The sequence below is a fragment of the Panthera leo genome, chromosome C1, assembly GCF_018350215.1.
Source record: "Panthera leo isolate Ple1 chromosome C1, P.leo_Ple1_pat1.1, whole genome shotgun sequence".
Lineage (NCBI taxonomy): Eukaryota > Metazoa > Chordata > Mammalia > Carnivora > Felidae > Panthera > Panthera leo.
The window spans coordinates 105,233,860-105,248,512 of NC_056686.1; the positions used below are offsets into that span (position 1 = coordinate 105,233,860).

The 14,653-nt window shown below is 47.2% G+C and overlaps 2 protein-coding genes across 2 annotated transcripts; one reads left to right on the plus strand and one right to left on the minus strand.

Annotated features, from left to right (window-relative positions):
- Nucleotides 1-4,209: 4,209 nt before the first annotated feature.
- Nucleotides 4,210-6,545, plus strand: TNFAIP8L2 (TNF alpha induced protein 8 like 2). The gene is made up of 2 exons (XM_042953941.1): nucleotides 4,210-4,323; nucleotides 5,981-6,545. Exon 2 carries the CDS (start codon nucleotides 5,986-5,988, stop codon nucleotides 6,538-6,540), a length of 555 nt encoding a protein of 184 aa, XP_042809875.1. The 5' UTR covers nucleotides 4,210-4,323; nucleotides 5,981-5,985; the 3' UTR covers nucleotides 6,541-6,545.
- Nucleotides 6,546-7,063: 518 nt separating this feature from the next.
- On the minus strand, nucleotides 7,064-14,257 carry LYSMD1 (LysM domain containing 1). Its single transcript, XM_042953940.1, has 3 exons — nucleotides 13,830-14,257; nucleotides 8,756-9,120; nucleotides 7,064-8,342 (listed from the first exon to the last, which is right to left on the minus strand). The coding sequence occupies exons 1-3, from the start codon at nucleotides 14,007-14,009 to the stop codon at nucleotides 8,204-8,206; spliced, it is 684 nt and encodes a 227-aa protein (XP_042809874.1). The 5' UTR covers nucleotides 14,010-14,257; the 3' UTR covers nucleotides 7,064-8,203.
- Nucleotides 14,258-14,653: the final 396 nt, after the last annotated feature.

Consider the following 14,653-nt stretch of genomic DNA (forward strand, 5'->3'; position numbering starts at 1 on the left):
TCAATGAACAGTTCTTCAGACTTTATCCTTTTGCCCTCATTATGACATTTGGCCCTACTGGCCCCTCCTTCCTTGAAACGCTCTCCTCTTTTGGCTCCTGGGTCCTTCTTTCTCTTGATAGAGACTAGGGGTTTAATAAAAATAGGTAGTCTTAAATGAATGAGTGACTTAACTTCTATTACCATGGCCTCTCTCTCTCTCAGCCTTGTCTGATCTTTCCTTATGTGCTGGTGTTCCCTAGGGTCACGTCCGTACCCATCTCTTCTTGCTTTACACATTCTCATTGGTCAAGATAACCCACACCAAACATTACAATAATGACTAATGTGCTGTTCCCCATAAAACCTAGCTATTCAACCTCGGTCTTTCTCCAGAGCTCACTTTTACAATTGTTTATTGGATACTTCCATATGGGCTTGCCATAGGTTTTTACGACTTAGTGTAAAGACAGGAAGCTTGTCTTTTATCTTTGTATCCCCAGCACTTAGTAATAATGCCCAGAGTTTGGTTAATGGAGGAAGATATAAACGCATCAAAGATGTGAACTGTTTCCAGCTACGTCAGGCTGAAGTCTTGGTTGACTGCTTCAAATCGCACTGCATTTTCTTTTCCTGAAATGATACGAGTACTGATTTTAACCATGGTGCAACCTCAGTGAAACAGAAACATAGGAATGTTCCCTTCTGCCTATTTTCCCAGATAACTGAAGTTTATCCAATTACGTGCAAAACATTTTCATTCTAACTGTTTCAAATAGGGCTTATTCAAAAAGGGATTATTAATCTCCTGTGGATTATACAGTGGAAAGAGCATGACTGGGTCGTTAAGACCTCAACTGAGCTATTGAAGTATGGCTTTGGATAAATCACTTCTAAGGCTGAGTCTGTCATCTGTTTGAGCGGCTACTTTCCCTGCTTGCCTACCTCACAGGATCAAGTGAGATAATGCAGGGGAAATGTTTGGTAAATCCAAAAGTGTTTCACACATTTAAGATGCCACCATTTAACAAATTTTTTGCTTACTCAGAGGAAGCACTGTGAACTTAATTGTACAGGAAACCAGTGAGGATGCCAAAGGATAGAATATGCATGGTTAATACTGTTGGCTCCTCTTCTGTATGGCCATGAATGCTAGGTTTCATTTTTTTGTTTTCCTAGTCTCCTCTTTCGATCTCTGTGAATTCTCATTGTTATCTGTGTTCTTGCTTCTAAAACCTCCTCTTTCCTCTTTTAATTTGCTGCTAATTATATGCTGTGGGTTTGGAGATTACTAAAAATGGGTATAGATTAAGAGAAAATCAAAGAGGGGCACCTGGGTGGCTCAGTCGGTTAAGCAACTGACCAGCTCAGGTCATGATCTCGCAGTTTGTGAGTTCGAGCCCCACGTCGGGCTCTGTGCTGACAGCTCGGAGCCTGGAGCCTGCTTCAGATTCTGTGTCTCCCTCTCTCTCTGCGCCTCCTCCACTCACACTCTGTCTCTCTTTCCTTCAAAAATAAATACACATTAAAAAATTAAATAAATAAAAGAGAAAATCAAAGAAAGACTTGTTTATGAGTGAATTAAATGAACAATATTCCATGGGACTGTTGTGTTGCTACTGTTTCCCCCTTATCTCCTGCTTCTTGGGTGGGTTTTGAATTTATTCTTTCAGCCAATATTGATTGAGCAGGGTGTGTGAGGCACTCGGCAGGCACTAAGGCATCATCCCTGCCCTCATGGAGTTTACAGTCTAGTGGGGATGCAGTTAAAAACCCACAAATTACAGTGAAGAGGGTAATTATAATAGGGGAGGTATACGGTTCGATAGCACTATGTATCAGAAGGGTCTAACCTGGTTTAGGGACTTGTGATGGCTCCACAGATTTGACTTTCCAGCTGAGACCCGAAGCTGAATAGAATTAAGTAGGCAGGGAAGAGGTGTGTGTGTGTGTGTGTGTGTGTGTGTGTGTGTGTGTGTGTGTGTGTGTGAAGAGTTCCAGGCAGAGACACAAGAAGGGGCAAAGTCTAGAACACAGAATGAGGTGGAAGGAGGGAAACAGCAACCACACATGGTGAGTACTGGAGGAATTGAGACAATTACAACACAGCTGGAGCCCAGGACAAGGGACAGATAGAGCTGAGCACAAGGAGCAGACAAGAGAAGCTGGAGAGGTTAGTGGGTAAGGAATTGGCAGAGAATTCTGGACTCAGAAAGTATTACTGTATTTGCAGCTTCTTGTATTCACACTTCCCTTATTTTCCAATTAGATTGCACATTTTTAAATGTTTATTTCTTTTTGACAGAGAGAGAGAGCACGCCAGCAAGGGAGGGGCAGGGAGGGGCAGACAGCACAGAGCCTGACGTGGCACTGGATCCCAGGAACCGTGAGATCATGCCCTGAGCTGATATCAAGAGATGGGCACTCAACCAACTGAGCCACCCAGGCACCCCAGATGGCACATTCCTTTTAAAAAGGACTCTCGGGGAGCCTGGATGGCTCAGTCGGTTGAACGTCTGACTTTGGCTCAGGTTGAAGCCCGGGGTTCAAGCCCTGCATCAGGTTCTGTGCTGACAGCTCAGAGCCCGGAGCCTGCTTGGGATTCTGTGCCTCCCTCTCTCTCTCTGCCCCTCCCCCGCTCATGCTCTGTCTGTCTCTCTCTCTCTCTCTCAAAAATAAACATTAACAAATAAAAAATAAAAAGGACTCTCACTGTCCCTGTGATTTTGGTAGTACAACCTATGACTGTCCCCAGAATGTATGATCAGTGAATTGATCAGAGAATACGGGAGCTCTGGCCCCTGCCATGTTCATTATGAGGTAGAATTTACTGCCTCATCATCTTGTGAGGAAATGAGCCGGAAAGTCTTGGGAATCACCTAAGGCCCTCAATCTGCCATTGACTAGCTTTCGAATTTGGGGACAGGTTATTTCACCTCTTGAAGCCTCTCAACCGTGGAGTCCGTGTCATGTGGATGGCTTCTATTCCGGAACCTCAATTTACTCTTCAACTTTTGCAAGCCAACCCACTTTCCAACCCTTCCCCTTCTGCTAGAACTTCTTGTAAAATCGCCAAAGCCCAAGGTCTCTCATCAGGCCTCATCCTGTGCAAACTATATGCCGATCCAGCAGGCCCTCCCTCCGCTAAAAACTTATTGGAGCCTCTAACCCATTCCCACTGAGCTAATGATTTCTTTCTCCTGATTCAAAATGCTGAATGTCTCCCCACTGCCCACAGAAGTGTGAGCCCTTGAGCAAATCTGTTAAAGCCTACCATGATCTGCCTTTTCCTTCTTTCCTTCTCTCTCAAGCAACCTGGGTCACAAACAGAATAAATCACTGCTTCCTGAGTATGCTCTACATTACCTTTAATTGTTGGATGGCTTATGCTTTTCCCCATCATCTGGGAAGCACTTCACCATCTCTGCCTCGTAAATAGTTGAATTCATTCTCCTCTTTCTGCCTTGTAAGCCCTCCTCTCAGAAATAATCTAAACATCTCTTTACTCTCATTATTCTTCCAATTTCTACTAAAGCTAATGACGTCATTTGACTTGCATTATAGTTATACTTGCTTAAGTTTATCTCCCTGTCCAGGCTGTCAGATTCTTGATGGTAAACATTTTGGCCTCATTCAGAAACTCTTACCTTCGTCCCTATAGCAGCTACAAAGCACCGTAAGTAGCTGCGTTTCCTCTAGTGGTTCAGTGCTGTGCTGACACCTGCTGGTCACATCTGGCTTGGTCGCCCTGGCCCCAGCACCTTCCTCTCTAGGGTTAAGGGCAGAGACAGTCCATGCCACCCCTTACCCAGGCAGGCACTGGAGGCCTCTATGCTCGTGATACCGCTGCCCCAAGCACCACCCTCCCCTGGAGACTCCAGGGACACGCTCACACCTGCTGGTCTCTGGTCTGCCTCTGGCATCTCCAGCCTAAGCTCAATTCAATCTTCAAAACCTTCCCCACTGACCCCTACTCCAGCAATTTGTACTTCATATCCTTCCCAGTACCACAGAAATCGAAGATCTCAAGGAACTGGGCATCGAGGAAAGAAAGAAGCAAACCATTTGAGAGCAGGGGATGTGCAATCCCTCCTCATGACCTCAAATCAAGGCTATTTCCTCCAGAGTGCTTGGTATTCCTTTTAACCTTTGTTGTATTTCTGGGAGGCTCTTGGGCCACAGACCTTCTTAGAGACAGTGTGATGAACCGGAGGTTGAGCACCGAGTTAGTAGGCGGGGCTTCAGGGGTGGGGCCAAGCCAAAGAGCCTCTCACTTAGGAGCTTCTCCATTCTATCAGCTCTCCCGGGACACCCAAGGCAAGACTGGCACCAGTGCACGCAGCAGGTGAGGGGCCAGCAATGACAGGAGGGTAGTCTTTAGGGGTGGTGGTGGCAGAAAGGTCCCAGCCCTGCCAGCCTGAGCCTTCCATATTGTGAGACTCTCACTTGACAGAATTCTTGGGTCCTCAGCAGAAAGGTGCAACTCAGTTTTCCCTGGGGCAAGGATGCCTCAGAAAGAAAGACGGGGTTTGGGACAGTGTAGAGGCAGGGCCGAGGCATGGGGGTGATGTGGGTGTGCAACAGAGTATGGAGACATGTAAGGACATCCTAGGAGACATGGGGGTAGACATAAGGGCCAGAGGGGGAGCTGGAACAGAGGGTCGCAGGGCAGGACCCAGACAAGAGAAAAAGGGAGACTGAAACAGGGAGGGAGAGGACAGTGGAGCAAATGGGAGATAACAATGGGTGCGATGAAGAGCTGGGGAACAGGAAGGCCAAGGAGGAAGGCAGGCTCGCATGGAGCAATCTCCTCTTCCGGCTGTGGAGCCCGGGCCAGAAAACCCCAGGCAGGCCCAGGAGCAAAGCAGCTTTTCGGGCTCCCATTGAACCGGTACAGCTGGGGAAGAAACCCCTGCCCCAGTCAATAGCACCCATCTGCCCTGAGTCTTCAGGCTCCCATTTGGGTTTGGGGGAGAGGGCGAGGCTGCTCCTCACTGCGGTCACAGCCACATCCTGCAGCACAGGGTAGGGGGAAGTAAGAAGCAAAACAACCAGAACCACGGGCGAAGACCACGGGGAGAGAACCCTGGATATATGCCAGTGATGTGCCACCAGGAGGGTCCTGGGGTCAGTCCCAGCAGAAGACTGCAGGCCTCCAGGACCACCAGCCCCCTCCCGCCCTGGGGTGCTTGTTTCTCATGCTCACATGTGCATGGACCTCACTGAGAACATTCCAGGGAAGGAGGTTTCTTCGGATTATTTAGTTCAAAGCTCACTATCATTTGCTATATTTGCTATTTGCTCATTATCATTTGGCCAAGTTGCTTAATTCCTCTTAGCTTCAGTGTTCTCACCGTAAGACGGTGACACCGACCTTACGAAGGGTCGGGAAGACAATTCCCATAAAGTACTTGGCACATAGGTTCTCAATAAACGTTAGTTGTTATTTTTATTAGGACTCCTGAGATCCCCCACCCCCACCCCATTTCTTTACAGACAGTAGAGCACAGGAGCTGACATGGGCTTTTGGGGCCAGAAAAATGGTGGCATTTGACGTTGGGTAAATTCTTTAAAGCGAGCTTCAGTTTGCTCAGCTGTAAAACAGAGAGTCATAGCCACACCTCATAGACACATGGCACACAGTCAGCGTCCACAAGGGCAGAATGATCAGCCAGGTAAGCCAGATCTTCTCCACTGTAGGGCAGCAATGGCCTACTTCCCCTTGAGACTTCACGTGTGAGGCCGAGCCCCTGTGAGCCTTCACTCCTCCAGCCAAAGCTATTACTGCTCCTCTGGGTTTAGAAATCAAAATTTCCTACAGTACCACGTGAAAAGAAATAGGCACAGGCCTAGAGAACCGAGCGGGCCCAGGGGAAACAGATGAAATGATGACAATGGGCGAGAAACCAGAGAAAGGGGGAAAAGCCACGTCTCTCTTTCTAAGGATGCCTGTGGCTGTCTTCTGGCGACTAACCACATGCCCCCACCGCCCCCTTCCCCAGGCACTATGGAGTCCTTCAGCTCAAAGAGTCTGGCACTACAGGCGGAGAAGAAGCTACTGAGTAAGATGGCAGGTCGGTCCGTGGCTCATCTGTTCATCGACGAGACCAGCAGCGCGGTGCTAGATGAGCTCTACCGTGTTTCCAAAGAGTACACGCACAGCCGGCCCCAGGCCCAGCGGGTGATCAAGGACCTGATCAAGGTGGCGGTCAAGGTGGCCGTGCTGCACCGCAGCGGTTGCTTTGGCCCCGGTGAGCTGGCCCTGGCCGCCCGCTTCCGCCAAAAGCTGCGGCAGGGCGCCATGACGGCACTCAGCTTTGGCGAGGTGGACTTCACCTTTGAGGCTGCGGTGCTGACTGGCCTGCTGACCGAGTGCCGGGATGTGCTGCTGGAGCTGGTGGAGCACCACCTCACACCCAAGTCACACGGCCGCATCCGCCACGTGTTCGATCACTTCTCTGACGCGGGCCTGCTCACCGCCCTCTACGGGCCCGACTTCACTCAGCACCTGGGCAAGATCTGTGATGGGCTCAGGAAGATGCTGGATGAGGGGAAACTCTGAGGGCCCTGGACCCAGCACATGCCACCTTGGCCAGAGAGCTGACTGAGGAAACAACCCGGAGCGAGCTTTCTAACCCTGCTCATCTGCACTAATGCTTGTCAGTTCTCGGGCTTCAGTCTTTCCCAAGAGTGCTTTGGACTCTGAGACCACCCCACCCCCGAACTGCTGGTGGAGAAGCAGCAAAGCTGAGGGTTGAGGCCTCTCTCCCACTCCAGCCCCAGGACAGGAAACAAAGCTGCCTGAAAAAGACGAAGTGAAACTTGGATCTCTATTTCCCCCATAAGGGACATTTGAAACAGGGAAGCCCCCTCCCCTGTGAACCAGGGTAAGAGGGCATAGCCCATCTAACCCGTCAGGGGACCCTAAAGACAGAAGTGGGAGTGGGGGCCCCTTAGAGCCATCCTAGACCTCCAGCTCGAAGTAGAGCCTGGATGGACACCAGAGTCTCTGTTCCAGAGTGCAAGAAGAAGGGGCTAGGGCAGGGGAGATTCTCACAGGGGAAATAAAACTACTAAAGCATGCACAGGGCTCAGTGTTTAATCTCTCCAGCTTCTTACACCTTATGACCATCACAGAGGTGAGGGAAAGAGAAACACCGCTTATCTAGCCTCTCACCATTTCCAGACAGGAGACAGAGGCATAGTGCCAGTAGTATTGGGGTTCCCTTGCCTACTGCTGCTTAAGAAACTCAAAAAAAAACACAAACAAACAAAAAAAAAACACAAAAAACAGTACCACAGATCAGTGCTACAGATTGCAAATAAATACGCAGTGAGGAGCAAGGCATAGATCAACAGTGCTGGTGGGGAGGAAGTGTAACAAAGAAACTCCCGCACCAGCAAGTCTCCCCCAACTGTCCTCCTCCTCAAACTCCAAAGTAATTCCTCTTTCATCCCTTAGCCTCACACAGGCTGAACAGAGGAGCAGGTCAGAAGGGTGAACTGGTGATGTGGAGAGTTCCGGTTCCTACGTTGCTGCTTTTTCTCAGAGCAAGAGTTCTAAACAAATTATAGTGGACTGGTTGGTTAAGACTGAGCCCAAATTCTTTACATTGAGACTGGGGAAAAGCCCCAGCACGGTCCACCATTCTCTGCAGAGGGGCTAGATCACGGATTGCCCCACCCTCAGTGACATGCTTGGCTAAGAAGGTGGGGAAGGTGGGGAGCCAGCGGGCATTGGCTTGCTACTCCTGGGCTCCCTTCACCCCAGAGTTATAGAAATCCCATTTTTCAGTTATAAGAGGGAAACGTACGATACAGCAAATAAATACTACTTCAATATAGCACCAAATAAATTAGGTAACATAGTTGGAGACGGAGAGGAAGGAGGCTGGGGGCTGAGGGAGTCCTCGCCACCCTGTTCTAAGGCCAAGGGAAGGTAAAAGGGACGGGGAAGCCAACAGGGACGTAAAAAGAGCCTTTTGAATCTAAAGGACAGCTCTAGATTCAGACAAAGAACTGAGGAGGGGTCTGTTCCCCACCCTCTACTCTTGCCAATCAAGCTGCCCCGGGCCAAGGAACTCTAGATCAACGAGAAGGCTGGAATGAAGGCAGGAGGGAGGGAGGCAGGCCGGGAAGCTGTGTTCTTGAGCCTCACCTCAGGCTCCTCTCCCCCTCAAGTTGCTACTTCAACATCTTGCTTCTCTCAATCATTTCTGGGGACATCAGAGTTTGAAGATTTCATCCTCCTGGTCCCGAAGTGTCCGGGTCCGAGAGGTCCGGGTCAACGGGACCGGACCTAGGACTGCTCGCTGCTGCATCCGAGGGGAACTCAGGTGAAGGCCTGACTCCTCCCCAGGTACCCTGCAGGTGAGGAAAGGGGGCAAAGTGACAGGTCAGGGGAAGAACCTGAGAAAGGGCTCAGTGAAAAGGTATAGGGGAAGCTGTCCTCCTCTCCTAGTATACACGAGCTGCTTGCTCTCAGATGGAGTCTCGTTACCCTCTCTGTAAATTCTAACCATTAATGCTCCTTCACGGATCATCAGAGCCGTAACAACACTCAACTATTTTACTCCAATGAGAATACAAAACCATTTCCCGCTGCTCTACCCGTCCCAGCAGCCATTGGCTCTGTCATTGTTTCAGGGCCATGTGGGGGAAAGGCTTTACTTCGCTTCTGCTAACACTATGCTTACTTACTTGTGTGTCTGGTCAGGCAAGGCTGGAAGAATGAAGAAGTCTATGGAGGGGCGTAAAAGGAACCATTCAAGACTCACCCACTTTCCCCCTTTTTCAGCTTCTGGGCAGCAGCCTTCTTTGACAGGCTGATCTGTGAATCAAGCTTCTTAAGGAAATCAGAGGCAGAGAGGTCATGGATGGGAGTGTGGGGTTCCCAGCCAGGTGTGGGAAGGACTTCACCGTTAGCACGTCCTGAACCTGTTTCTCGTTTCTTCCTGTCAGCTGAGTGTGGCTGAACTTCATCCTTACTTGACTGTACTTCTTCCTCTCCCTCTTTCTCTTCCTCAGAATCCAAACCATTGAACAGGTCTCTGGGCTCTGTCAGGATGGGGATGTAGAGGGTTTTCTTCAGGAAGATGGAGTCATTAGTATAAAGGCGGTTTGCACGCTTAATCTGTTCCATCTTTAAAAAAAAGTCACCGCAATTAATGACAGTAGTAATGATCAATCTTATATCTGTACAGCACCTCAGGCCTTTTAAAGTGATTGTACAGAGTCTTATTTGACCATATAACAACCAAGCTAAAATACAGAGGGCTGATATTATTCCTATTTTATTTATTTTTTAGGGTATTTATTTATTTATTTATAATATGAAACTTATTGTCAAATTGGTTTCCATACTATTCCTATTTTATTGATCAGCGGTTTTCATATTTTTTGGTTTTAGGGTCCCTTTACATTTTAAAAAACTATTGAGGAAAAAAAAACCTTTCACTTATGTAGATTATAGCTATCAATACAAGTTCTTATAAAGTAAAAGTGAACAAATTGAAAAATGTGTACTTATTTAAAAATAACCCATTGCATGTTAACATAAATATGCTAATGAAAAATAACTATTTTCCAAAACAACAACAAATGGAGCAAAAAGAGAGGCAGTGCTTTATATTTTTTCAAGTCAGTTTAATGTGTGACTTAACAGAAGACAACAGAAGATTCTCCTATCTGCCTTTACATCCGATGGGCTATAATATTACATGTCATGTAGCTTCTGAAAAATACAGTACACTCGTGAGAATGAGGATGAAAAAGACAAAGTCTTACTATCATTACTATGAAAGTAGTTTTGACCTTGTGGATCCCTGAAGAGTCTCACGCTGGGAACTTCTGTTAAAGATGAAGGAACTGAGGCTCAGACTGGTTGTTACTTGCCTAAGATTAACCAGCAAATTAATGACAAAGGTGTAATTCGAATTCTGGGCCTTTTTACTCCTTCTGGGAATGCTTTTCACACGAATATTAATAATTTTGCTGACCAAATTATTTATTTAGTACCTATTTACCCATCACTGGACATAGTGTCTGGCATGACCATCCACTTGCCGCCCAAGGTAGAAATGAGGGTAGATGCCATCCTCAACTTATACTTTTCATATACTTTTCTTTCGCCACCCATACCCAGCTGGTCAACAAGTTACTGCAAAAAACGTCTCTTCCAGTCTTCCTCTCTCCATTTCTATGCATCTCCCCCTGCTGACATTGGTATTTATTTATTTATTTATTTATTTATTTATTTATTTATTCATTGAGAGAGAGAGAGAGAGCGCGCATGCAAGTGAGAGGAGGAGAGGGGCAGAGGGAAGGAGAGTGAGAATCTTAAGCAGGCTCTACACTGGGCTCCACACTGGACGAGGGGCTCAATCCCATGACCCTAAGATCATGGCCTAAGCTGAAGTCAACAGTTGGGCATTCAACTGTTTGAATGAGCCATCCAGGGATCCCTGACATCTATCTTCCTAAAAAGAATTAATCTGATCAACCCACTATCCTGTGTATAAACTTCCTATGGCTCCCCATTGGCTCAGAGATAAAATTCAAATTAGCATTCAAGGATTCTCGATCTACCCCAATATGATGTCTAGCCTCATCTCTCTTCTGCCATCTATACATTTTGCCATCCTGAACTTTTCATGTTTTTCAAACATTTTATGATCTTCCACACTTTTGTGTCTTTATCTGTCTGACACACTTCTCCACTATCCCCTTCTCTGCTGGGAAAACTTCCACTCATCAACTGTCACTCCCTCGGTGTCACCTTCTCCAGGACTCCCAAGGTACACTGTAAACATTGCCATGTAACATCTACCACCCTATTGTACTGTTATTCACATCTTTGCACATTTGTCTTGCCCAAACTCTGTGAGTCCTTTGAGGGCAGGGAGGCTGTCTCTGTATCCCAAGGCACTCCTCAGCATGACACAAATTTGGCATACAGCAGAGGTTCATTAATGCTTTATGAGTAAATAAACTAGATAACAAAATATAGAAATCTCAGATGTAGTATATTAGTAAAAATCATATGCTATAATGTGTTTAAAATAAAATTGGATTAATCTGAACAATAACTAAAGTTAAAATTGGCTTGCAGTTTTGTATTTTTATTTAGCCCAGTGTTTTGATGCTATTAATTTTATTTTGCCTAGATAGTATCCTAGGTCCCTTCTAGCTCCAAGATGCTATGAATTATTCTGTGAATTTTGTTATTTTATTATTTACTAGAAATTCCATATAAGACCACATCATTCCACTTAAAAAAATTTTTTTAATGTTTATTTTTGAGAGAGAGAGACAGTGCAAGCAGGGGAGGGGCAGAGAGAGAGGGAGACCCAGAATCCAAAGCAGACTCCAGGCTCTGAGCTGTCAGCACAGAGCCCGACACGGGGCTCAGACTCACAAGCTGTGAGATCATGACCTGAGTCGAAGTTGGAAGCTTAACCAACTGAGCCACCCAGGCGCCCGAACATCATTCCACTTTTTAACAGAATGTAACCAGGGGCACCTGGGTGGCTCAGTCAGTTGACTATAGGACTTCGGCTCAGGTCATGATCTCACAGCTTGTGAGTCTGAGCCCCGCGACGGGCTCTGTGCTGACAGCTCAGAGCCTGGAGCCTACTTCGGATTCTGTGTCTCCCTCTCTCTCTGCCCTTCCCCCGCTCATGCTCTCTGTCTCTCTCAAAAATTAAAAAAAGAAAAAAAAGAATGTAACTAAAGCCAAACTCCAGAGGAGTCCTAGACTGCTGAGCCACAGTCCACTGAGCTAGAAAGGCCATTAGAATCTAGTTATTTAATTCTTTTTTGAGAGAGAGAGAGAGCGCGTGCAAATGAGCAAGCGGCAGAGAGAGAGAGAAAGAGAGAGGGAGGGAGAAGCGGGGCTCACCTGAAGCAGGGCTCATGTTTTACCTGAAGCGGGGCTTGAGCTCACAAACCATGAGATCATGACCTGAGCCGAAATCAGATACTTAACGACTGAGCCACCCAAGCGCCCCTAAGAATCTAGCTGGTTTAACAGAGCAGTTCAAAGTGATGATTTTAGAATGAGACAACTTGGTCTGAATCTTAGTTCTACTAAGTAGACTTGTAATCTGTAGCAGGTTATCTTCCTAGGCCTTTCTTTCCTTATCTTTAAATATTTGGGGAATAGTTTTAGCCACCTCCTAAAGTCTTATGGAGATAATATATAGAGCTTGGCACACACTTTGTGTTAACACTAAGGTAGTTGGTGTTAGGTAACTACCTAGTGTTAGGTAGGTAATAATCTAGGTAATTATCATTATTTAATATACCTTCTGCATTTTACAAATGGTAAGGAAGCTGAGGGCCCAGACAGGTGAAGTGACTTATGCAGTCACTCAGCTAGTAAGCAGCAGAATGAGGCCAGAACCTAGAACCCTTCACTAGGCTACAGAGCTTTTTTTGTACTCAGGAGGGGACAGGGCTGTAAGAAAACCTCCACATATAACCGATCTACAGTAGCACAGTTTCCTTCTTTTCACAGCTTCGGAGTCTCTCCTTGGATGCAGGAGCTGCTCAGTACTTTCATATCTCCTTCCTTGGTGTGGGCCATGGCCTCTACTTGAAATGTGGCTTTCCTAATCCTCCCAATCTCCACCTGTGGGAATCTTAGCCACGTTTTCATTAGTTCAAAAAAACCATCTATTAGCTTCTATGTGCTAGGGACTATGCCAGACTCTAGAGATATAAAACTGAAAGAAAATAGTTCTGTCCCTTAAGGAAAGCACAGATTATTGGAAAGACAAACACGCAAAAGGTATAAACAACTGGATTATAGGCTTGCAGAGAAGCTAGAGCAAGGAATTTCTAAGTGTTTCACGGCTCCTTAAAACCTGCACTTAATGTCCTCCCCTGCCTCCTTCCAAATAAAAATTAATCTTCTTTTCTGATTTCCTACCCTTTATTAATACTTCTACAAAGTCACCACATTCTGTCACCTGCAATCCATATTTGCGTCCCTGTTCATTTCTCACTAGATTGCAAATTACAGAAGGGCAACAACACATTGTATTTATGTTTCTATCTCTTAGGATGGTTAGCACAGCTGTTGAAACATACCAAGCATAGAAATGTTGGCTGAACTCAACAGGGTATGGAAAAAAATTCATCCATTTTAATGCGATGTTTCTTACACCTATCAAAGAGACCCCACGCGTGACCTGAAATGCCTGGTGTAGAGAGTACCTGTTTTGCACCAAGGAGGCCACCTTACTGGAAAGAAGAAGGCAGAGCAGTGATGAGGTATAAAGACCCAGAAGAGAAAGACTTTAAAAACTTAGAACTAGAGGGATTAGAGTACTGGTCTCACAAAAACTCAGAACTAGAAACCAGCCCTCGACTGTTTGCTGTAAATGTTTAATCACTTGCAATTAAAACGTTTATGTGTGGTTAACAGTACAGGCCTTGGAGTCTGACAGACTTGTTTGAATTCCCACTCTAACACTCATTAGTTATTTGACCTTGGTCACATTGGTTAACCAATCTAGGTCTCAGTTTCTTCATCTGTAAACAGGGGACAATACCTGTATGCTCGATAGGACTGTGAGAACCAAATGGGCTAATGTACGTTGAAAGCCTCTAGGATAGAGACCGACATGATAAACAGAAGAAGCTCCTCTCCACTGGAGCAGTGGCACAAGATTTGTCCCAACCAGACAATGCAACATTGAGATGGGAAAACCAAAAGATAAAGGGTGGATCAGACCACAACAGAATTGGGACAATTTCAGGGGAAGCTGCCCAGAAGGGCCATGACATTCTCCTGAGGAATAAATCTCTTCTACATGGTTGCCTGCATCCCAGTCGTGGAAGACTCACCGTCACCCCGTATTTGAGTGCTAGTCCAGCCAGGGTGTCTCCGGGGGCCAGCTGATGCTCCAGGCGTCTTTCCCTCACCGGGGAGCAAGCCGACTGCACCAGGCTTCCGTAAGAACGAGCCCGGCTCCCTTGAAGCAGTCCCGACCCCCCAAGGGAGGCCTGTCTAGAGGGAGAAGTCATCTCCTGACCCTACCGACAGCCGGGGTTGCAACTAAGGGAGGCCCGGCTAAGCGCTCAATAGTGATGGGGCCGGGGTCTAGGAATGGATATCCAGAGGATCCTTTTCCCTTCTGTCTTCTCTCCTAATTCTCCCTACTCCTCCGGTACTACGCACCCCCTCCGCTCTCGCGCCTCCTCCCTCCAAGCCCCTTTCCCACAAATCTGTACCCTGAGTGTTCAGTCCCTACCGGTGTCTAGCCTCAGGACCCCGCCGACTTTCGACCCCCGCCCCCCCGCCCCTGCCGCCGCCACAGATCGCTACGCTAACCTCTGACCTTTGAACTCAAGTTACCTTCCTCCACACTCAGCTCAGTTTGCCCCCTAGTCGGACAGCCCCGACCTCCTGAATTCCCCCCACCCTGGCTCCGCCCCGTCCTGGGGTTGGTCCACTAGTGTCAGGAATAAACCCGGCCCACCCCCGGTGGGCTGTCGGCGGGAGACTAGGCGCGTGATGAGTGCGAGAGCTCGTAGCACACTTTCCAATCCGAGATCCTCTAAGGCCCGCACAGCACCAAATCCGCCACACTCTCAAAATCAGTCTCCACATTTAGGTTCTTCCCCTGCAGACGCCCCGAATCTGTCAAGATGCGAGGGCTGAGCGGCAA

Bases quoted from the DNA above. Each gene is read 5' to 3' on its own strand.
- LYSMD1 (XM_042953940.1), bottom strand. From the start codon at position 14,009: ATGACTTCTCCCTCTAGACAGGCCTCCCTTGGGGGGTCGGGACTGCTT. The intron at 9,121-13,829 runs GTGAGTCTTCCA...TTTTTTTTAAAG, and splicing joins CACTCAAATACGGGGTGACG to ATGGAACAGATTAAGCGTGC. The intron at 8,343-8,755 runs GTGAGTCTTGAA...CCTCACCTGCAG, and splicing joins CTGAAAAAGGGGGAAAGTGG to GGTACCTGGGGAGGAGTCAG.
- TNFAIP8L2 (XM_042953941.1), top strand. From the start codon at position 5,986: ATGGAGTCCTTCAGCTCAAAGAGTCTGGCACTACAGGCGGAGAAGAAG.